Below are 25274 nucleotides of genomic sequence, written 5' to 3' on the forward strand. Positions count from 1 at the left end.
ATCCCTATTCTATAGTCTTAACACACCTTCTGTATAGGGATGAGCCCGATGTTTCAGTCAAACGTAAGTCGAACGAGAGAGCGCCCCCCTCCTGAACTGTACCAGGCCACATGCCCTCAACATGGGGAGGGTGCTTTGGGGTACCCCCCAAAACACCTTGTCCCCATGTTGATGGGGACAAGGGCCTCATCCCCACAACCCTTGCCGGTGGTTGTGGGGGTTTGCAGGCAGGGGGCTTATCGGAATCTGGAAGCCCCCTTTAACAAGGGGACCCCCAGATCCCGACCTCCCTACCTGTGTGAAATAGTAACAGGGTACAAATGTACCCCTACCATTTCACAAAAAAGCGAGAGAAAAAAACATGGCTTGGGACAAGTCTTTTATTAAAAAATAAAAATGTCCAACAAAGTCCATTCATCTTCTCTTCTTCTTCTTCTCTCGTTCCGATGGACCGAAGAAGAAAAAAAAAAAAAGCCGCACGCCGCCACCGATCTGCCTCCATGGGAGGCACCCGCCATAAGGCTGGATTCACACCTATGCATTTTTAGTGCTTTTTGCATTTTGCAGATTTGCACTACAGAACGTGTTCCATAGGAAACCATGTTAAATGGACTGTAGTGCAAATCTGCAAAATGCAAAAAGCACTAAAACTGCATAGGTGTGAATCCAGCCTAATGACCGGCCTCTCAGGTGACAGTTCTTTTATAACTGAGGGTGGGGCCACAGTGAAGGGCCTGGTATGGAATTTGGGGGGACACCCACGCAGTTTTTTTTTACATTTTGGTTCGGGGTTCCCAATAATATTCAGACCTGACTTTTTATGACAACAACTTGCATATAAGCCTTTAAAATTAGCACTTTTGATTTTTCATGTTTGTGTCCCATAGACTTTAACGGTTTTCGTGCGTTAAAACAAGTCTTTTTCCTGTTTGCAGGTTCTGCTGCAAACCGAACCAGGGGGTGTTCGACTCATCCCTACTTCTGTACTATGGTGACAATGCTGCACATCCATAGATACAGTACAGTGAGTGAGCATTATCACCCAGGTACAAGAAATGTGAAACTTGCAGGACCACCAGGTGAAATGAAAGAAAAAATCTAGAAAAATAGGGAGCCACCACATATAGTGACTGATAGGTTTTCGATATATTCCATTTTTGTTCTCGAGTTCAGACACTTTAATATCTGTCCCTGTCCAGAGACAACATACCTTATTTAACATCAAACCAACTATATGTTAAAGAAGTACAATGGAAGGTCCACTTATAATATTCGGGCCCCCTAAACCCTGTGAAAATCTCTTGCTGTAAGTATGAGTTACCTCTAAAGAAAAAAAAAATAGATTTTGTACTTGCCTTAGCTCTGTCCTCTGCAACACTGGGTGTGATGCCACCATGCTTCCAGGAAGACTTCTGAGAAATGCAGAGCAGACCAAACATCACTAGAAGACACTCCGGTCCATTGCAAGTGTCTTCTTGTGAGATTTGGGCTGCTCTATATTCCCCAGGATCTCACTAGAAGCAGTAAGATGTTCACTGGCAGAAGTCAGGGATAAAGTAATTATACAGTACATTCAAACTTTTTTTCTTCACAGATACATTTGTAATTTCAGCAGTGATTTTTACTGGAGGGGGGGGGCCTGGAAATTATGAGCGGGCATTGTTGTCTAATGCAAGGTTCACTTTACAAAAGCTGTGCTATGCCAATACTACAAAGTAACGATAGAAGAGTCAGCTCTTACACCAGCATACCTGGCACGGTTATTACAAGGTGGCCCCTTTTTTCCTGAAAAATCCTTTTTTCTTTTTTAATATATTCTGGTGAAGGGAGGAGGAGGAGGAAATAAACCCAAGATGGATGGAAACACCCAAACCTAAAGGTGCCAAGAATGGATGGGAACACCCAAACCTAAGGTGCCAAGAACTATGCCAAAATATCTGGGCATGGGAGTTCTCAAGTTTCTACAAGACTCTACCAGTACCTGAAATATTGGATGGGCTGGCCCTCGATATATCAGTTGGACTGACCCTTTGAGGAGACATTTAAAAGAAAGAATAATCATTTTTCTGAGATGAAAATAAACGAACATTTGAAAGTAAATTGTCAGACTCCAAAATATGTTGGCAGTAGCCTACAAGAATTGTCAAGTCATGCTTGTTTAATTTCCTTTTATGTGTAGTAAATTTTCTTGGCAACAGAAGCTTAAACAAATACCACACACTATGAGATCAGTCGAGAACTTACAGTAGGAAGATGTTGAGGCTAGTCATATTCTAATTCAAGGCCACTAGGCAGTACCAACTATGATTGTATTAGTCCCTTGTGAATTTGCTTTTATTCATAAAGTTCAATAAAACTACTTCAGTCTATCAAAAGCAGCATGACATTTGTAAAATATTTTTGTCCACATTAAGCGCATTCATTTAAACAACATGTCCACGACAAAGAACATTTGTTTAATGTATATGACACTTTGGCCTTATTTTATAAAATTTTCCACAGTATAATGAAGCACAAGAATCTACTGTAACAAATCAGAAATCACTGCATGCCTGTCAATCTAATTTCTAATTGTTTGATTGATGTTAGTACACACTGTTGTTCCTGGCACTTAGTTATTGATTTTTTTTTATTTTTTTTACCATAGTCTATACTTGTTTTAGTCAGAATGGGGCAAATGAGTTGTGATTGCTGTAAATTTCAACACTTTGCTTTGCTTGCTGCCTTTTAAGAAAGCACTTCTGTGAGCACAAATAAAGTGTACACTGTTTTTATGAGATGATTTGACATAACAATTAATTTCTTTCAGCTTGCAGGATTCCCTACTGGCCATTAGGACCTGACCCTATCTACCCTCTAAGGTCTCAGAAGAGTCATTGCAGTGATCCCTATGGGTACATCGCAAAGAATATAAAAGCATGCAGTGTATATGTTGTAAAGAGCTAAAATAGCATACCGGTAATTTGCGAGATTCTCTGTATTTTTCCCTTCATGGAGGTCAAGCTGAGTGTCATTGACTCACTGAGGTCTTGTCAGTTGGATATGTTACAGCTGGATATAAGGTAAACCACTGAGCTGCTGCATTCCCCCTTTCATACATTATTACAGTCATTTGCCCACACTGTTAATTCAGCTGCCGCTCCAGTCTCTACTTGATTATGATAAACGTGTAAAGGGTAGTATCACAAAGCAAACTCCACTGGTGATCATCCAACTCTATTTATTTTTTAACTTGGTAGTAACTATTTTTTTTTTTAATTCCTTTTTTGAGGGCAGTTTCAAATGTGCTGATAATGAATTACAATTAATTTAGGATGCTTCTTTACAAGCTATTACTGTTCACAGTCAACTCCTTTACTACTGAAAGGTCACAGACAGTTGCAAACTAACATTTCTTTAAATTTTGTAACGTTAGGCTTCTAATGGATCAACATGGACAATTTGGCACTATATTTTTGTGATGTTCTTCTATTTTTACTACACCACTTGTTCTGTTAAAAGTTAGCAACTTTAGGCCCCATGTACCCTGGGCATTTAGCCCATTCATGAGCTTCTGCTGTTTATATATCCAATATTTTTGATGAGAATTTCAAAGAAGATACAATGTTGTACAGTAAATCATCATGGTTACAAGGCCACAAAGCTTCCACATATATAATACATTTACAGAATAGAAACGATCGGGGGTCAATTTGATACAAGATCTCAAATATCTTACCCACATGGGCACAGAAAATAAAGTGCGGCTAAGGCCCATATTAAGTTATGCAAATAGATTTAAAAAAAATACAAACTCTTCTAACTTTTCTCAAAAAGTTACTATGGTTCCAGAATCTATTATATAATACACCTATTTTATAATAAACCTGTCCCCTAAGGCAGGGGACTGGCCAAACTTTACAGCTTGCCTACTATACACAGGGTCACATATAACCTCCAGCAAATGGAGGATGGCCTTGTTATCCTTATATAATGAGCGGATGTCCCACTAGGTACAAAAAGGATCTTCTGCAACAAAAGAAATAGTCAGAAAAAAAGATAGTAAAGAACAGGGAGTAAAAGTAAAGAAAAAAGTGAGGAGTACGAAGTACAGCATGCCAACCATCTATTCCGTAAACACAACCTAAACAGAAGCAGCCTGGGAGTCATCAGTCAGATATTTAATCCAGGGGTCCCAGGATTTCTCATATGATTTGACTTTATCGTTCAATATGGACCAAAAATGCAAATTTACCATGATCCAATATAGCTTAGTCCTGAGATTCTGTTATTTTCATGCGGGTGGAAGGCACAGGTGTATTGTCCAGTAACAATGCCAGCAGCCTGTGCACCAAGTGGTACAACACTTTAGTTATGGAAAGCAAGAAGTCTGCATTCCAAGCATTCATCCCTGGAAGCATACTGCCCTAAACATTTGTACTAATCTGCCAGCAGTGAAGAGGGACAGAGCACATGTACTTTCCGCCTACAAGAAAACACTGAAATTTCAGGCACAGAGGCTAAAATCCCATTGTGCATGAGGCCTTACTCCGAAGGTCTCCTTTATTTGCCATCACAGTCAATATATACAGTGGAGAAAATAAATGATTTGATCCCCTACAGATTTTGTAAGTTGTCCCAGTTACAGAGAAAATGAAGGGTCTATCATTTTTATCATAGTTGTATTTTAAACGATAGAGACAATTTCAACCAGAAAACCTAAAAAAACACATGATACAAATGTTATAAATTGAGTTGCAGTTCAGTGAGTAAAATAAGTATTTGATCCCCTACCAACCAACAATAAGTCTGGCTCCCACAGGCTGGCTACAGTATGTGCTCATGTGGTACAAAGATTAGTCCTGTGAAATCAAGAAGTTGCTCCTAATGACAACTCGTTATGTGTATAAAAGACACCTGTCCGCAGAATCTCTTTCTTCCATTCAAACCTCACCATCATGGGCAAGACCAAAGAGCTGTCAAAGGACGTCAGGGACAAGATTGTAGACCTGCACAAGGCTGGAATGGGCTACAAGATCATCAGCAAAAAGCTTGGTGAGAAGGAGACAACTGTTGGAGCAATTACTCGCAAATAGAAGAAATACAAAAAAAGTGTGGGATCAGCCCAGAACTACAAGGGAGAAGCTTGTGAATGATCTCAAGGCAGTTGGGATCACAGTCACCATACAAACCATTAGTAAGACATTATGCTGCCATGGATTGTAATCCTGCAGCACCCGCAAGGTCCTCCTTCTCAAGAAGGCACATGTACAGGCCCATCTGAAGTTTGCCAACAAACATCTAAATGATTCAGAGGAGGATTGGGAGAAAGTGCTGTGGTCAGATGAGACCAACATTTAGCTCTTTGGCATTAACTTGCCGTGTTTGAGGAAGATAAATTCTGACTATGACCCTAAGAACACATCCCTAGAGTCAAGCACGGAGATGGAAACATTATGATTTGGGGTTGTTTCTCTGCTAAAGGTACAGTCCGACTTTGATGCACTGAGGGGCCAATTGACGGGGCCAAGTATTGTAAAATCTTAGATGAGAACCTTCTTCCCTCAGCGAGAACACTGAACATAGGTGATGGATGGGTCTTCCAGCATGACAATGACCCAAAACATACTGCCAAGGCAACAAAGGATTGGTTCAAGAAGAAGTATATCAAGGTCATGGAGTTGCCTAGCCGGTCCCCAGACCTTAATCCTATAGAAAATTTATGGAGGAAGCTGAAACTTTGAGTTGCCAAGCGACAGCCAAGAAACCGTAAGGATTAAGAGAAGATCTGTAAAGAAGAGTGGACCAAAATCCCTCCTGAGATGTGTGCAAACCTGGTAACCAACTACAAGAAACGTCTTCTCCACTAAGTGCTAAGTCATGTTTTGCTTGGGGATCAAATTTCTTATTTTACTCACTGAATTGCAACTCAATTTCTAACATTTGTATCATAAGCTTTTTTCTGCATTTTTGGTTCATATTCTGTCTCTATTTTTTAAAATACACCTGTGATAAAAAAAAATGTATAGACCCTTAATTTCTTTGTAAGTGGGCAAACTTCCAAAATATGCAGGGGATCAAATAAATATTTTCTCCACTGTAGAGGTTGATTTACTAAAACCGCAGAGTGAAAAATCTGGTGCTGATCTGCATAGAAACCAATCAGCTTACAGTTTTTTTTTGGTCAAAGCTTAATTGAACAAGCTGAATTTAGAAGCTGACTGGCTACCATGCACAGCTGCACCAGTATTTGCACTCTCCAGTTTAATAAATCAACCCCATAGTCTTAATGGGATTGACTGCATGCACCTTATATTAGGCTTATCCATCACCCCCACCGCCTTAAGTCAGCTTGATACTGAAATGCATATCTGTACGTGTCAATCAGCCATTCTCAACCTTGAGTTCTATGGAGCCCTTCAGTTCCTCCAGAGGTTGGTAGGGGTTCCACGAGTTGTGGCTAATTGACCTCTGAAGGTGCGTGCATTGTTCTTCTGGGTCAAATACCACTGGGCAAAACCAGCAGAATGGCACCAATAATCTTTTTTGCAGTTTCTGAGGAGGGCAATCTAACCACCATTGTGAGGGGGAGGGGCATTAATTTTTTTAACTAAACTCCCATAAAAAGGGCATTTTTCCCACTGACTTTCAAAGAATTATTTAAGCAGGTGTTCCCTCAGAACTGAAAATGATGTCAAGAGTTATTTTGGGGTAAAATGGTTTGCTGAAATACATAATGATAATACGAGCTGGTGAGCCACTATCATCTTTGATTTTCAACACTTGGACATACCAGAGACCCTGCGTGGGTCTCAAAATACAGGTATAACATGAGAACAAAAGCACCTGTACATTATATTTAAGTGAAACAGTAATACATAAAAAAAAAAAAAAATAAAGGAACATATATACACGAGGCACTGTATTTTCATTTAAATCATTAACATGTCAACTGCCCTGTCCCTCCCTCTGCAGGACCCCCGCCCTCGGAACACCACATGAATGCATTACATTGACTGCGGAAACAATGACAGATACAGTGCAACCCTCTCCTACATAAGCATAATGAGGTTCAGTCACACGCTCTATTCCGGCAACTGATACAGAGAGACAAAGGAACAAAAATGGTGCTAAAATCTTCATAATGAAAGTATATCAAATGATCATGAATAGACCATGAAAAGGTGTCCTGGTAAATATTTTTAAATCTATATAGGCAACACGCAACGGCTATGTACTATGTCCATTCATACAAACAGAGGGGTGTGTCTGGTCACGGTATACCTTTCTGTGTCCCCCATGCAGCTCTGTCAGAATCTTTCTGTTCATTGTTCGTAGCGCAGTGGTAGGGGGAGTAGGCTAAGAGACAGCTAGAGAAGGGACTGTGCACATGGCTATAGAGAACACAGATGTGAAATGCTCTGCACCTCCAGCTGTCACCAAGGAACACAGCCAAGAGATTACTAACCCTTTCCACACCCTGCACAAGATGGGGACACTCCTCCAGAATAATTAACTCCTTCCCTGCCAGAGACTTAAACACCACTACACCGCCAATATCTACCTTGCTTCATCTCCACTGACTAGTGCCATGGTTTAGCACTAAAGCAACTACGATAAGCTGCATTATAGTTTTCTAGTAATTCATAAAAATGAATTAGTCGTAAAAATGATCCAACTTATGAATTCTACATAGCATTCATATCTAATAAAAAAAGATTTTTTCTTTTTGGTCCTATTTTTTGCATGTGTCCAGTTAGCACAAGCCCGATGCAGAATAGAGAATAGTTACTGTATGATCTGTTCAGACACAACGGTTTGTAGTTAAAGTTGCAGACTACCTTATGGCCAGACATAATGCACAACAGCTAAATGCCAAGAAATATTATAGTGACAACAGGCCAGGACACACACTAGGAGCTAAAAAGCCATTGCTAACTTTTCACAGCCTTTTCAATTGCAGTCAGTGGAGGTATATGCTCAAATACTCCTTACACATTAACTGGAAAATAGACATTATAAATTCTACATAAAAAAATATCCAATGCCAATACAGTACTTTTTTTCATTTATTTAAATAGACTGTGCCTAAAACCCCTGTCAGTAATTTTTGTCCTCTCCTGATGGGGGGCATTAACGTGATTGTAAAGTCTTGTTTTTTTTAAAATAACAAACATGTTATCATTACCACCTCTGTGCAGTTGGTTTTGCACAGAGCAACCCAAATCCTCCTCTTCTCGGGTCCCTCTTTGCTGCACCTGGCCCCTCCCGCTTAGCGAGTGCCCCCACAATGAGCAGCTTCCTAAAGGGGCACTGGAGCCGAGTCACAGCTCCATGTGTGTCCATTGGGACACGGAGTCCCGACCTCCCCTCTTATTGGCTGACTGATTTTGATTGACAGCCATGGGAGTCACACAGCTGCTGTGTCTCAGCCAATTCAGGAAGAGAGTCTTGGATGGCTTAGACATTTGTGGACATTGCTGGAGAGAGATGGGGTTCAGGTAAGTAATTAGGGGGTTCTGGGGGGCAGCACCCCCTAAGATTAAAAAAACCTTCTGCCCTTACAACTCCTTTAATTCAATTCTTATTCCACTAACACAACAAGAAGTGAGAGCAAATCTCTTCAAAATGATGGAAAATCCTTCTTTGACACTTATAACCAGAACAAGTGTGCACCTTTCAAATATTTACTCTTGATTTTTGATGACAATTTAAAGCATTCAGTCCAGGTGAGAATGGTCACAAGGAAATGAAAAGGCAGGGTGAATCTCCTCAATGGCAAGGACAGCATTTAAAACCCCCAAAAAAGAAAGAAAACCAGAAATTATGGATCACCAAGGGACAAAGCTCTATATGTTTAATCTCATTTGCTCTGTGGCACCATTGTGTGTTTTATTTCCTGTCAGTGCTGGCTGTAGCTCCACCCTGAGCAGCAGCCCAACTTGAGGACATTCCTGTTAGGAAGTTACCACCAGCACTGTAGTCACTGCCCTTCTCCTTTGCTGACTTAATGCGTCTCTCTGCTGTGGCAGAATCATTTCTTGAAATTCCCGCAGAGGAAGCTGACAAAGGGGTGATACAAATTATATTGCCACAGCACTGGCAGGGCTGTGTACTCAGCCACCGCCTGTAAACGTTCGCCATCCTCTCTTGCATGGATGCAGCTAAACAACAGCCCTGCCAGTACTGACTGTAGCAGTATAGTCTGTATAACTTCCAGTGGTCAGACAGCAATGAGGAAAGATGGGGGTGCGGGGTAGTTGTAAGTTGTCATGGGTCAGAATGGGATCAAGTACTTCTTGACTCCCTTTAAATTCACATTTTTACAATGTAGCGATACTTCTTTTCTAATTTATTTATCCTTGAGTTATGCTCAAACGATGCACAGTAGTTAAAATATGCCCAGATAAGCAATAATATGTTCAAGCACTAAGGTGGTTAGTTACAGTATACAGTATTATTATTAATCACATTATGTTTTAAACCATTGATTATTTCACTTTTATAAAAAAAAAAAAAACACACACTATGCAGTCACACTTCAACCATCCATGCCTCTTCTCTGGTAATGTACCTGTGGCCCAACCTCACAATAGCAAGTGCCTCCTATCACTATAGGAGGGAGTGCCATCCATTTCCAGAGGGCGGCATATGCGCAGTGTGCTCTCTCTCTCACCTGTCGCAGCCACTGAGCTCATCCGGGCCTATTTGTAAAGGTACCTGTAAATTATTATGGATGACTGGGCCGGGTTTGGTTCATATGAGGTTTGGTGAATGCACTAGAAGTCTGCAAATACTGACCTTAGCACTGAACCCTATTAAAGTGTAGGGGAGGCAAAACTATTTTTTCTGCCCTTTTTCAAGACTAAAAGGCAGATTATTGTCCATCCTTCCATTCTGTACTGTACCAGGCCACATGCCTTTCAACACTGGAAGGGTACTACGAAAGGTATCATGTCCAAATGTTGGGGGACAAAGAGCCTCTTCCCCACCTTTGATACCCCAAAAAGGATGTGGGTTTGTGAGAAGGAGGCTTGCAGAAAGAGGTACGTCAGTACTTTCCGTAAAAAAAAGAGTGAAAATGTTATTAAACACACTAAAGCTGTGAAAAATTTAAGTGGATCTCCACCCAAAAGGTGAATAACATATTTGGAATTTTTTTTTTTAGGAGCGTGTACCTAGTTTTGATAGGCACCTGCTAGACAACGTGAGTGAAAGTTTGCTCTCCTCAACGCTTGCAAGCTTCTAGGACACACGCAATGAGTCACATCTGGCTTCCTACAGGTAACATGCCAGCATCAAGAACCTGAAGACTGGTGAAGAACCAGCCCAGATGAAAATGGAACTGGATCCCTGGACAGGTGAGTGTCAGTTTATTACAAATACTGTAGCTGCTGACTTAAAAGTATTTGAAACTTGTCTGAAGCTCCTTTTCAATTGGAAGATACGGCCAATAACCATAATTCTTAAACATGCTGCTTCCCCCATTCTCCTACCTCTCCTGCACATGGCTGCTGAAGGGAAGAGGGGGGAGTGCTAACAATGAGAGCAAGTGGGTGGCGTTACAGCTCTAAAATTCACAGCCATTGTTGAGCACTCTTACACAGGAGAAAAAGCTGCTGGATCATGTGACAGGACAGGAAAAAAAAAGTATTCAAACTGCTCTTTTTTTTATGCAGACTAGGCATAATAGGTAGGATGAGGGGGAGGCATCAGTTTTAAGAATCATGGTTATTAAACTTTACTAACACTTTAATTTAATTATTTAATTTTCTGTTTACTTAAATTATTGAAGAATATTAATCATGACATCCCGCTGCCTGAAAATCTTTTCCCCGCTACCCATTAGCGTTTCCCCACCACCATGACAACTCACTGCCAGATAGTGTTGCCCAACTTCACTGCCACTGCTAAATGACAGCATCCCCGGTGTGTGGTAATGTAAGCAACAGCACCACGGATCCTGGGTGATATTATTGACCAAAAATGTTCATGATCATATTTGGTCAATGACTTTACCTGGGATCCCAGGGTGCTTTGTAATCCAGCAGACAGGATATACTGTAGATGAGCAAATGGGCTGTGTTTCGTTGAACTCATGTCCCACCCAAACCTGCAGCTCATTCCTAGTCATTATATACCATATGTACAATGTGAAAGTCATTTTGGCTTGTTACAAATATAGACTCTGCTTGCTGTATAGTAGTGCTGCAAAGTAGTTGTTCCTTACATTTTCTCACTGGAAGTCTATCAGACAGTATCTGAAAGCAATGGACTCTGCAGCTTTTTTTTAATATAAAACAACCCAAGTGCTCCTGGTTACTAGAGGCCATGTAATCTTTGCCTACAGTCTGGGTCACATGCAAGAGCTTCAAAGCAATGTATTTTTTACTTGTGGCAAGAAAATAACTTTTCAATTTAATATGATAGTTTGATTGTACATGCTGGTATTTTCCCTTATAATTTCCCTTATTGATGGGTTAATTTTAAGAACGACAGTGCTTCACATAATGAGTATGAGGAACACTGGGTTCAGTGAGTGGTGGACCCTGTGGATACATACGCTAAGCAGTGATCTTGTGGTTCTTAAACTACTGTTAAACTCAGGTTTATAGAAAAGCATATAAATAAATAACACAATACACACAAAACAGAAATCAAGTGGACAAAGTTCATATTAAGTCCCATTATTTTATCCCAAATCTCTTTAGGTTACATTGACACCATGATGTTCCATTTTGCAGGCAGAATTACTGCGACTCTGCCCGCGATGCAGAAACACTGCAAATTGCGGGACACCCCTGTGATCCCCGTTACTTTGAATGGCACCAAATCGCGGTGCGAATCATCCCCAATTGTCGCCAGACAAATCGCAGTAAAATTGCACAGACAAAATAGCGGGATGCCTGACGCCAAAATAAAGTACAAGAACTTCTTTTGGGGGCTGTGCGTCCTGCAATTTTGTTTGCAACAGAATCACACTGCGATTTGGTGCCAATTAAAGTAACGGGGATCGGAAAGGCGTCCTGTGATTTGCTGTATTTCCGAATCGCGACAATGGAATGCCATGGTGTGAATGGAGCCTTATAAATCTTTCAGCTTGCCTATGAGTTTTTGTACTTGAAATTAGCACTGCAAATGGTACTGTTTTTTTTTGTTAACAGAAGGAATGTTTATTAATATAAAACAGCAGTGTACATGTGAATAGTAGCAGGTATCACAAGAGAAATTTGCAGCTACAGTATTTAATTATAGCAGACAGCAAGGCCCATGCACACTGGATGATTTTGCAGCTGCTGTTTTTAACTTTCTGCAGCCAGTAAACTCCCCAGCATGTTATCCTATGTATCCATGCACACATTGGCTGTTATAAGCATTTTTGGTAGGGGCGTTTCCTGGTTGAAAAAAAAACCCAGTGGGTTTTAGTGTGATTCACATAGGTGCGATGTGGAAACACTGCAATTCCACCCCGAGTTCCCGCATTTCACCCAACTCGCACGGCAGTTCACACTGCCATATGCGAACTACTGGGAGTGTCAATACAATGTTAATGACACCCCCATTTCAGTTTACATATCGCACTGCAACCTAACTGTTCGGACACGAACCGATTCTGGTGCATACCAAAAAAAGCATCCTGTGCGAGTTTGGTCCGAATACGATGCAACTTCAGCCATACAACCTGTATGGCTGAAATTGCATCACAAGGACATCGTATGTGATTTGCCCTGCAGTGCGGTGCGAATCACATGCGATCTCGCAGAGTGCATCTATTTGACTTAGGCCTCATGTACACTGATGTTATAAAAATGCCAGTAGCATTAGCTGTAGAAAGTCGTTGGTGTAGAATGAGTTTTTTTAGCGTTTTTGCAGGAGAGTTTTTCAGCATTTTTTAGCGTTTTTTTAGCAAAACTATACTCCCACAAAAGCTTAACCACTTCAGCCCCGGAAGAATTTACCCCCCTTCCTGACCAGAGCACTTTTTGCGATTCGGCACTGAGTCACTTTAACTGACAATTTCATGGTCGTGCGACATGGCTCCCAAACAAAATTGACGTCCCTTTTCCCCACAAATAGAGCTTTCTTTTGGTGGTATTCGATCACCTCTGCGGTTTTTATTTTTTGCGCTATATACAAAAAATAGTGAGAATTATGGAAAAAACACATTATTTTTTACTTTTTGCTATAATAAACATCCCCAAAAAATATTAAAAAAAAAATTTTTTCCCTCAGTTTAGGCCGATACGAATTCTTCTACATGTTTTTGGTAAAAAAAATTGCAATAAGCGTTTATTGATTGGTTTGCGCAAAAGTTATAGCGTCTATAAAATAGGGGATAATTTTATGGCATTTTTATTAATAATTTTTTTTTTTTACTAGTAATGGCGGTGATGAGCGTTTTTTATTGTGACTGCGACATTGGCATTAATACAGCGATCGATGCTAAAAAAATTGCATTGATTACTCTAAAAATGTCACTGGCAGTGAATGGGTTAACCACTAGGTGACGCTGTAGGGGTTAAGTGTGTAAAAGGGATTGATTTTAACTGTGGGGGGGGGCTGTGTGTGACACGTCACTGATCAGTGTCAGGCATCGAGTCCACGGGACCCACGATCACTGTCACAGAGCTCCCCAGCGGGCGCCCGCAAGCCACCTCTTAAAAGGCAAGGTACACGTACGTTAATATGCCTGTACGTGCCCTTCTGCCACAGTATATCTGTGTGAGGCGGTCGGGAAGCGGTTAAGGCTCAAAAATGCTGATAAACGCTATTGAGCATTTTTCAGCTTTTATCAAAGTTAGAGTGTTTTTACAGCTGAAAACCTCCTTTTAAAACCCACTCGTTTTGGGGGTTTTTTTGCAGCCAGAAAACACCCCTGCCAAAAAAAGCTGATAACAGCCTATGTGTACATGGACACAGAATAAAATGCTGGGGAGTTTATTGACTGCAGAAAAAAAAAACGTCTGAAGCCAAAAACAGCAGCTGTAAAAACGTCCAGTGTGCATGAGGCCTTGGGAATTTTTCAGCTGTAAAAATGCTCTTAAAAGTGGCTGTTTAGCTTTGTCAGCGTTTTTGAGCCATAAGCTTTTGTGGGAGCATAGTTTTGCCAAAAAAAATAAAAACACAAAAAACGCAACAGCTAAAAAACGATAAAAGAAATTCTGAAATATGCTACTGCAAAAACCCTGTAAAACTCATTATACATCTATAGCTTTACATAGTTACATAGTTAGTCAGGTTGAAAAAAGACACAAGTCCATCCAGTTCAACCTTAAAAACAAATAAATAAAATAAAAAATAATCGTACAATCCAAATACCCAATTTTATGCCCACAATTGATCCAGAGGAAGGCGAAAAAAAACCCCAGCAGAGCATGCTCCAATTTGCTACAGCAGGGGAAAAAAATTCCTTCCTGATCCCCCAAGAGGCGATCGGATTTTCCCTGGATCAACTTTACCTATGTTAGTACCCAGTTATATTATGTACATTCAGGAAAGTATCCAGGCCTTTCTTAAAGCAATCTACTGAGCTGGCCAGAACCACCTCTGGCGGGAGTCTGTTCCACATTTTCACAGCTCTAACTGTGAAGAAACCTTTCCGTGCTTGAAGATGAAATCTCTTTTCCTCTAGAAGTAAAGAGTGCCCCCTTGTCCTCTGGGTTGACCGTACAGAGAACAACTCAACACCAAGTTCACTATATGGACCCCTAATATATTTGAACATGTTGATCATATCCCCCTTATTCTCCTCTTCTCAAGAGTGAATAAATTCAGTTCCTCTAATCTTTCCTCATAGCTGAGTTCCTTCATGCCTCTTATCAGTTTGGTTGCCCTTCTCTGCACTTTCTCCAGTTCCCCGATATCCTTTTTGAGAACTGGTGCCCAAAACTGAACTGCATATTCCAGATGAGGTCTTACTAATGATTTGAACAGGGGCAAAATGATATCTCTCTCTCTGGAGTCCATACCTCTCTTAATACAAGAAAGGACTTTGCTCGCTTTGGAAACAGCAGCTTGGCATTGCATGCTATTATTGAGCTTATGATCTACCAAAACCCCCAGATCCTTCTCCACTATGGATTCCCCCAGTTGTACTCCCCCTAGCATGTATGATGCATGCATATTCTTAGCCCCCAAGTGCATAACTTTACAATTATCAACATTAAACCTCATCTCCCACATAGTCGCCCAATTAGACAGTGTATTGAGGTCGGCTTGTAAATTGGAGACATCCTGTAAGGACGTTATTCCACTGCATATCTTGGTGTCATCTGCAAAGACAGAAATGTTACTTTTGATCCCAGACCCAATATCATTTATAAAGATGTTAAAAAGTAAGGGTCCCAGCACTGAACCTTGGGGTACACCTCTGATAACCTTAGACCATTCAGAGTAAGAATCATTAATCACTACTCTCTGAATTCTGTCTTTTAGCCAATTTTCTATCCATTTACAAACTGATATTTCCAAACCAGTAGACTTTACCTTACACATGAGCCGTGTGTGGGGAACTGTATCGAACGCTTTTGCAAAATCCAAGTATACCAAGTCCACCGCCACCCCTCTGTCCAAGGTTTTACTTACCTCCTCATAAAAAGAAATCAGGTTTGTCTGACAACTTCTGTCTTTCATGAATCCATGTTGTCTGTTGCTTAAAGTGTTTTTGTTCAGCGAGAACTCGTCTATGTGGTCTTTTATTAAACGCTCCAGTATCTTCCCAGCTATAGAAGTTAAGCTAACAGGTCTATAGTTACTTGGTAAAGACTTTGATCCCTTTTTAAATATAGGCACCACGTTTGCCCTGCGCCAATCCAGTGGGACTATTCCCATCATTAATGAGTCCCTAAAAATTTGATACAATGGCTCTGAAATTACAGAGCTTAATTCTTTTAGGATCCGTGTGTGGATGCCATCAGGGCCAGGTGCTTTATCCACCTTTATTCTGTCTAAATATTTCTGGACCGTATCACTTTTGAGCCATTGTGGATCATTTGGGGCTGTGTCACTATCACCCCCATTATGGACATGCGCTCCCCCATGCTCTTTTGTGTACACAGAGCTGAAGAAAGTATTTAATAAATTAGCCTTCTCTTTTTCCCCAGTCACCCACTCTAGATTATTTTGTAAAGGGCCTACATGCTCAGACTTGACCTTTTTACTATTAATATATTTTCTACAGCTAATGCTACAGTTTTTTTTATATAACATCCAGTCTGCATGAGGCTTAAAGCTTTCTACGTTTTCTTTGCTCTGAATTTTTTCTATGAACCTGACCTTGGCAATCAAAAAGAAATAGCATCTCAGGTTGCTGGAAGCAATATTGATAGTTAAAGCTTCAGTCCACAGCTGTGCATATGACGGAAGACCAATGCGTCCAAATGTGGGAAGAGGGCATGTGCAATGAAGCAGAATATAGGGCACTATTGAGCATGTATATAGCCTCGTGCACTGTTAGAGGGGACAAGACAACAAAAGGGGTAAAGGAGTGAATAAAAATATGGCAGACAGCTATGTTTACGCACACACACAGGGTGTCAAGCAAACACTAAGGCCGCGTACACACGCGCGGACTGTTCGCCCAACCTTGTTCGGCAAACAGTTTGTCAAACAGTCCGCTCAAAATTTGCATGAGCGGACTTGCCCACACACGAGCGGACTGTTTGACGAACAAGGTTGGGCAAACAGTTCGCTCAACTTTTGAAATGAACGGACTCGCCCACGTAAGGAGGAGGCAAATCCGCCCATTTCGAGCGCGTGTACAGGTAGGCGGGGCCCGCGAAGGAGACGTCGCGGGCTCCGCCGCCTGGAATGGGCTTAAAGGGGAACCCCAACGCCGAAAAAAATCGGCGTGGGGGTTCCCCCCAAGTCCACACCAGACCCTTGTCCGAGCACGCTACCCGGCCGGCCAGGAAAGGGGGGCGAGCGAGCGCGCCCCCCCCTCCTGAGCCGTACCAGGCCGCGTGCCCTCAACATGGGGGGGTGCCTTGGGGAAGGGGGGGGGCCGCGCGGCCCCCCCACCCCAAAGCACCTTGTCCCCATGTTGATGAGGACAAGGGCCTCTTCCCGACAACCCTGGCCGTTGGTTGTCGGGGTCTGCGGGCGGGGGGCTTATCGGAATCCGGGAGCCCCCTTTAAGAAGGGGGCCCCCGGATACCGGCCCCCCACCCTATGTGAATGAGTATGGGGTACAATGTACCCCTACCCATTCACCTGTGAAATAAAGTACAAATAAAAACACAACACAGGGGGAAAAAATATTTTATTGCACAGCCGGGGGTCTTCCGTCTTCGGGGGTCTTCTCGCCGGACTCCTCCGCTATGTGTGTGTAGCTCTTTTGCCAGCGGAGGAGTCCGGCTTTCTTCCTCCCCGCCGCCGGCCTCTTCTCCCGACTTCGGGGGTCTTGTCCCCCTCTTCGGTTCTTCTGCCGGGCCACCGCGCCTGGTCCGGTGGCCCGGTCTTCTGTCGCCGTCTTCCGTTCTTCTGTCGCCGCCTTCGGTTCTTCTGCCGGGCCACCGCGCCTTCTTGTAGCTCTTTTACAGGCGGTGGCCCGGTCTTCTGTCGCCGTCGCCGCCTTCCGTTCGTGTTCTTCTTCTTGTTCTTCTTGTTCTTCTCCAGGCGATGTTGACACGTCGCTCCCTCCGGCCGGAATGCCAGAGCCGCCCTGCGCTGTGACTTATATAGTGACAATGGGGCGGGGTCACATGGTATATGTCACATGGGTTGATGTCACATGGTGACCCCGCCCCCTTGCGATGTCATAGTCCCCACGTGACATCAACCCATGTGACCAACCCATGTGACATATACCATGTGACCCCGCCCCATTGTCACTATATAAGTGACCGCACAGCGCGTCCCCGGCATTCCGGCCGGAGAGCTCGTCGAGTCAACATCGCCTGGAGAAGAACAAGAAGAACAAGAAGAAGAACAAGAACGGAAGGCGGCGACGGCGACAGAAGACCGGGCCACCGCCTGTAAAAGAGCTACAAGAAGGCGCGGTGGCCCGGCAGAAGAACCGAAGGCGGCGACAGAAGAACGGAAGACGGCGACAGAAGACCGGGCCACCGGACCAGGCGCGGTGGCCCGGCAGAAGAACCGAAGAGGGGGACAAGACCCCCGAAGTCGGGAGAAGAGGCCGGCGGCGGGGAGGAAGAAAGCCGGACTCCTCCGCTGGCAAAAGAGCTACACACACATAGCGGAGGAGTCCGGCGAGAAGACCCCCGAAGACGGAAGACCCCCGGCTGTGCAATAAAATATTTTTTCCCCCTGTGTTGTGTTTTTATTTGTACTTTATTTCACAGGTGAATGGGTAGGGGTACATTGTACCCCATACTCATTCACATAGGGTGGGGGGCCGGTATCCGGGGGCCCCCTTCTTAAAGGGGGCTCCCGGATTCCGATAAGCCCCCCGCCCGCAGACCCCGACAACCAACGGCCAGGGTTGTCGGGAAGAGGCCCTTGTCCTCATCAACATGGGGACAAGGTGCTTTGGGGTGGGGGGGCCGCGCGGCCCCCCCCTTCCCCAAGGCACCCCCCCATGTTGAGGGCACGCGGCCTGGTACGGCTCAGGAGGGGGGGGCGCGCTCGCTCGCCCCCCTTTCCTGGCCGGCCGGGTAGCGTGCTCGGACAAGGGTCTGGTGTGGACTTGGGGGGAACCCCCACGCCGATTTTTTTCGGCGTTGGGGTTCCCCTTTAAGCCCATTCCAGGCGGCGGAGCCCGCGACGTCTCCTTCGCGGGCCCCGCCTACCTGTACACGCGCTCGAAATGGGCGGACTTTCCGAGCGGGAACAGTCCGCTCATTTCGAAAGTACAGCGGACAGGCCCACACACGGGCGGACTGTTCGCTCAAACACAGTTTCAGCGGACAGTTTTTCGGAATTTCCGAAAGACTTTGTCCGTCCAACTGTCCGCTGAAACTGTCCGCTGAAAGCCCACACACGAGCGGACTGTCCGCCCAAACACTGTTCAGCGGACAAGGTTGGGCGAACAGTCCGCCCGTGTGTACGCGGCCTAACAGTGTAAGGACTTTACACTTACCCTATAACAGCAGGAATGCTGGCCCATGGTCTCAATTTAAACACATCTGTATACCATGTACACAGGCTCACCAGTATGGGATCTTAGAGTTTGGTGATACATAAGCAAAAGTAAAGCATACATTTGCCATCACAGAAATTTGCAGCTCATTGCCAAACTCCTGAAAATTCCTGTTGCTTAGTTGTTATGCTGATCCATTGCTGCCACAACTTTCAGAGTCAGTGACCCAGCACAGACATGCAGATGAGTTAAGCCAGATAAAAATCTGAAGTCTTCATCTGCACACTGACTTTAGGTCAGTGACTTAAAGTACTGAAGAAAAGGGGTCAGTAAGACAGTCAGTATTTTCAGGTGCGGTAAGGAATAACAATATCTATAGTTTGGAGATGCAACTGAAAATCATACTAAGTAATGGCCATAGTGCCCTTTTTGAGGCCTATATATGGCTGACTTCATCCACCTTGCAATGGTATTTTTAGATGCCCTTTTACCCTTGCTTGAACCTGCAAACAACACAAACAAGCTGGTGGAATATCGCCATTCCTTGATGCACTCTATGTAGGCGATCAAGCATCTCCTGACTTCTATTTTATTAAATGCAACCTTCTTGTTATTTTTAGGATCTCCGCAAAACGATCTATGGAAGTTAGACGGTACTTTGGGGAGAAATGCCAGGTCCAGAGAGAGGATCATTTTGTCTTGCAAAATGATGCAGAAGGGCTCAGCCACTGAGAGCGCCTGTATCTCACTAACCCTGCTAGCGGAGACTAGGGCAACTAAAATCATTGTTTTCAAGGTTAAGAGCTTTATGGGCAGTTCCTCTAGTGGCTCAAACTGTGTTTTACAAAGACTTTGCAACACCATGGATAGGTCCCAGGAAGGGAACCTCCTCGACTTGGGGACCCGCTTACGACTAATGGATGTAAGAAATCTCTTGACCAAGGGCTCTTCTGCCAGCCTTTGATTTAAAAAGCTAGACAGAGCCGATACCTGCACCTTGAGGGTACTGACCGTATGATTTAGTTCTGCTCCAGCAGGAAGGAAATCTAGGACCGCCAGGATCATGGCTCCTGACACACTCTGTTGTTGAGCATGCGCCAGGCCCCAAATTTTTTCCCAGATTTTATTGTAAATTGCGCTAATAGACGGCTTCCGGCTGCTAAGGATGGTATTGATTACTTTTGCTGATAACCCTCTACGCTCTAACAGCTCCCTCTCAGTAGCCATGCCGTCAGAGAAAGAGAGCTCACTTCTGGATGATTCACCTCTCCCTGATATATGAGATCTGTCCTGTAAGGCAGTCTCCAAGGCTCAGTGATGTTGAGTCCTAGTAGTCCTGAGAACCAAGACCTCCTTGACCAGAATGGTACGATCAGGATAAACTCCGTTTTCGACACTCTTATCTTCCGGATGATCTTTGGAATGAGGACAAAAGGTGAAAACGCATACACCAGTCTCGCTTCCCAGGATTGGGATAGGGCATCTAGGCCCAGACTGAGATGGTCTCTCTGGAGGGAGAAAAATTGATCCACCTGCCTGTTCTGCCTGTAGCACAAAAGTCTATCTGTGGGACTCTCCACATCTGTTCGAACACTGTTCGAAGACAGAACCTCCCTGCTTAGGACATCCACCAGAGTGTTTAATTCCCCTTTTAAGTTAATTAAAGACAGGGATAGAAGATTTGCCTCTGCCCATTGAAGGATTTCTTCTGCTATCCATACAAGGCCTGCCACTCTCGTAGATCTCTGCTTATTGATGTAGTTTACAGTGGTAATATTGTCCGAAAGGACATACACGTGTCTTCCCCTCAGAGCCAAGCCAAAGGCTACTAGAGCCTTTTGAACTGCTCTCAGCTCCCTTGCATTGGAGGACAGGGTGGCTTGCTCCCAGTTCCAGACCCCTTGGGCCATCTGTGTGCCTGAGTGGGCTCCCCACCCCTGACCACTGGCGTCCGTGGTAACCATCAGAGGGTTGTGTTGGGACCAAAGTCGACCTGCAGAGAGATCAACCACCACTTTGATTGAGAGTTTTACTTCCTGCGGGATCTCTGTTTGCATCAAAAGAGATTCCTTCCTTCCATCCCAGAAAGAAAGCATGAACGCCTGAAGTACTCAAGTATGGAATTGGGCCCATTGGACTCCTGGGATGGCTGCTGTCATAAAACCAAGGACCCTCATTATACCTTGAATTGCGGTCTCTGTACATGCGCAGAGGCTGCTCACCTCTGCAATTATTGTCACTTTTTCTTTAGTCAGAAAATTTTTGGATGTAGTCGAGTCTATTAAGTATCCTAGGAATACCATACTTTGAGTAAGTACTAACTGTGACTTCTCCTGATTTACCAGTCACCCCAGCTGCTGAAGGTGTCTGATAGTTCTGCTCAGGTTCTGTTTCATTTCATTTGCTGAGTCTGCAAAGATCAGCAGGTCGTCCAGATAGGGAATTATGTGAATCCTCTCCGATCTCAGGGTCCACAGAGCTTCTGTCAGAATCTTCTCGAAGATGTGTGGTGCTGACGCCAATCCAAAGGGCAGAGCATTGAACTGAAAATAGAGGGTCTTGAACCCATTCTTCACTGCAACCTGAGATATTGCTTGGACTCCTTTTGAATAGGGATAGGCGTCTCTTAGGTCTAATGAGACCATGAAGACCCCAGGGGTTAACAAATCTCTGGTGGTGTATATTGACACCATTTTGAAGCGTTTGTACTTTACAAACATGTTTACTTGCTTTAGGTTCAATATGAGTCGGAATTTTCCTGATGGCTTTTTTAGCAGAAAAACGTGGGAATAAAACTCCCCTTTTCTTAGAGTTGGGGGGATGAAGCTTATCACCTTCTCCTCCACTATACTCTGTAGTAGAGTAGACATAGCTGTGGATTTTTCCACGTCTTTCAGGAGAATTATTGGGTGAAATCTTTGAGGGGGGCAGCCCACTAGCTCTATCCTGTACCCTGACCTGATCAGATCCAGGATGAAGCTGTTACTGAAAATGGCCTTCCACTGTGAGCCCACGTACACATGGTCGGAGATTTTGCCAACCAAATCCGTCGGTTTTGCCCGTCGGATTTAGTCCGACGGATTGTGTCCAAAACTGTTGCATACACACGGTCGGGCCAAGTTGGCGAAAAATCCGATCTTTCAGAACGTGATGACATAATTTCGTTACGATGGGACTACATTCAGGCTAGTAGCCAACAGCTTTGATGTAGGAATTTGATCTGAGCATGCATGGCACTTGGTCCGATGAAAATGCTCTACACATGATCGGATTAGGTCCGTCCGGCCCAGTTGGTCGGGAAATATTTCCAACACAGTCGGATTATCTGACGACACGGTCCGACAGATTCTCCGACCGTGTGTACAAGGGCTTAGAGGAATGATCCCAACCTTCCTCCCACATGGCCGACTGAGTCACTGGGAGGGGTCTATAGGCTAGGAGGGTTTGAAAAGAAAGCCAACTCTGCCCTATCCCTCCTGTACTGCCACCCTCTTTTCTGGTCTTGCGTAGCTGCAAAACTCTTGCCAAGCTCCCGTCCATTCCCCTGACCTCGGGAATTGACAAAAATTCCTTTTTTGTTGTTGTTTTTTTCAGAAAAGGAAATCCTTTTTTTTATTGACTGACATCTCTAGAACAGATTCTAGCTCGTTACCGAAGAGAAAATCTCCAGAAAAGGGGAGGGAGCAGAGCTTGGTTTTTGACACTCTGTCACCTCCCCAGGTCTTCAACCAAATAGCCCTCCTGGCTTCATTAATCAATGCTGTAGACCTGGCGGAGAACTTTACAGACTCCGTGGACGCATCTGCTATATAGGCTACTGCCTTACTTAGTTAGAGTTGGCAAAGCATCCAATATCTCTTCACTGGGAGTGTCTGACTCCAGAATAGTGTGGAGCTGTCACAGAGCTGTCACAGATCAGCTGCGGAGCTGATCTGTGTCTCACCTTTACTGCTGTAGGTTGGCTGGCACCTGTTGTTCCACCAGCTCTGTGCACTCTGCAGCTATGGGTGTCTCCGCCCCTCACCTGTTGCCTAGTATATGATTCCTTCCTGCTACTTCCTGTAAAGCCCCTCATGTGCTTCTCTATTTAAATCCCTTTCAAACCAGCTACTGGTTGCTTGAGCAACATTTGTTTCTGAGCTCCCTTCGTGTAACCTGTTTTACCTGATCTCTTGTTTACTGACCCGGCTTGTTCTGATTATGTTGTCTGCAGCCCGCCCTGACCTTAGCTCACTATCCAGCTCTCCTTTGCTTCATCCATCCATCCATCCTTGTCTAACAGTGTCTTCTGGTACTTCCCTAGCGAGCAGGGTGAACCCGGGGGTTGTGACCTGGGGTCAGCAGGCAGCTAAGCCCAAACCCTCGTGAGGGGGTCCCTGACAGAATACCGGCTGGCCCTTAGACTCCACGCCATGGGGGATCCTGTGTCACCTGCTCCTAGGGCTCACTGTAAGTAGTACCGTGACAGGAGCTGCTTTAGCCACAAATCAAGTGCACAAGCCACGCATGTACTGGCTAGAGCTGGTTTAAAGTTAAATGGAAGTAAACCCTTCCAAACAACTTTGACCTACAGGTAAGCCTAGATTAAGGCTTACCTGTAGGTCCAAGTAATATCTCCTAAACCTATATGGTTTAGGAGATATTTGCCCGAAAATGGGCACCGCTGTCTACGGCGCATGCGCCGTAGACAGCGGCGCGCAGGCGCACTAAATACGGCAAGTCCAAGAATGGATTTGCCTAATTTGTCGACTCCCGTGCGCATGCGCGGGAGTGACGTCATCGCGGCTCCGCCGAATGGCAGCGTCGGAGCTCCGAGACGCGACTCCCGTGCGCATGCGCGGGAGTGACGTCATCGCGGCTTCTCCGCTGTCATTCGTCAGAGCTGCGAGAGACGCCACAACCAAGATGGATGCGGCGGACTACAGGTGACAGCGGCGACTTCGCTGGCTCCTGTGTCAGGTAAGTGACACATAATGAGCTACTATGCGATGCATAGTAGTCCATTATGCTTTACCTTTGCAGGGAAAAAAAGAGGAAGTAAACCCATCAGGGTTTACTTCCTCTTTAGCAGAGCAGGCTTCCCACGTTTTCTTTAAATACCCTTCCGCATCTCTATCCATTGGCTCCTTTAGGTTGCCTGTTTCCTGGAAGGAGAGCTCTGAACCTTTTGAAACTTTAGATAGGGAAGCATCTAATCTGGGACACTTTTCTCTCAACTTTGTATCGTCCTCTTGAAGGGAAATCTCCTCTTCAGATTCTTAGGGAAGAAGACTCTCTTCTCCAGATTCTTCTATTCCTGAAGTACTGTCTCCCGGTCTGCTTAGGCCGAAGGCCTGCATATAAAGAGTCATGTACAAACAACTCCTGGTTTTCTGGTTCTTTCAGATCCAGGGTGCTGTGAATAGCCTTTAATAACTCCTCTGAAGGAAAAATAAATCTTTTGACCTTGCTGGCTTTTTCTCATTAAGCTTCCCTCTGTCAGGGCTGGCTTAGCCCTTCCTCCTCTGGGCTGGCCGCTCAGCTCTTGGCTAATTGCCAGATCTCTTCTTTCTCCACAGTTCCCTGCTGTTCCCGATGATGCTCATCTGACCTGCCTATTTAAAGCCTTCCAGCACACTTCTCCTCTGCCTTCTCCTTGGTCACATCACAAGGAACCATCTCCTGCTATTTGTTTCAAGACTGGCTTGCTGACATCCCTCCTGGCTCCTTATCCTGCTTGTAGTTGCTCTCCTAGGATACCTGACTTCAGGCCTGGCTGATTACCCGATCTGGTTAATGAACTTTGGACTGGCTGACTACCCGATCTGGCTACTGGACACTGGCTATGCTTGACTACGCTTTTTCTATTTACCTTTTTATTTTTATTAATAAACAAGTGTGATTTAATTGTACTTCTGTCTCAGTCTGATTCATGGTTTCTGACACCCTCCCTGAGAATCTGAGGCTGAATCTGAGCTCTCCTCTGGTACTCCCTGATGGTGGGCTGCCCATGCCTGAGCAAGGACTATCGGCCTAGCACCAATACTGGTGCTGGAAGTACAGAGGATAGGTTCAGCAAGAGCTTCCTGCTCTCTGGGTTTAAAGGAGTGTAAAGTCTGTTTCATCTGCTTCTTCACTGAGTCCATAAAACCCTTGAGGACAGGTCCTGTTTCTCCCTTGATGAGTTTATCTATACAATCCTGACATGCATTTTTCTTCCAACCATAAGGCATTTTCTTGGAGCACATTGGGCACATTTTTCTGGGTGTCTCTGTTT

General features: G+C 44.3%; 1 protein-coding gene across 10 annotated transcripts in view; it reads right to left on the minus strand.

Annotated features, from left to right (window-relative positions):
- NAV1 (neuron navigator 1) overlaps positions 1-25274 on the minus strand; it is a 269078-nt gene that overhangs the window by 149683 nt on the left and 94121 nt on the right. Inside the window, exon 1 of one of the 10 annotated variants that reach the window (XM_077481473.1) lies at positions 7264-7388. The exons of the other annotated variants lie outside the window; for them this stretch is intronic. Within the exon in view, the coding sequence (XP_077337599.1) occupies positions 7264-7280 (17 nt within the window). The 5' untranslated portion in view covers positions 7281-7388. Of the gene's footprint in view, positions 1-7263; positions 7389-25274 lie in introns of those variants that run through there. 10 annotated transcript variants of the gene reach the window in all.

This window comes from Lithobates pipiens, unplaced genomic scaffold (genome assembly GCF_037356315.1).
Source record: "Lithobates pipiens isolate NorthernLeopardFrog02 unplaced genomic scaffold, aLitPip1_a1.2 Scaffold_16, whole genome shotgun sequence".
In the NCBI taxonomy this organism is placed as follows: domain Eukaryota; kingdom Metazoa; phylum Chordata; class Amphibia; order Anura; family Ranidae; genus Lithobates; species Lithobates pipiens.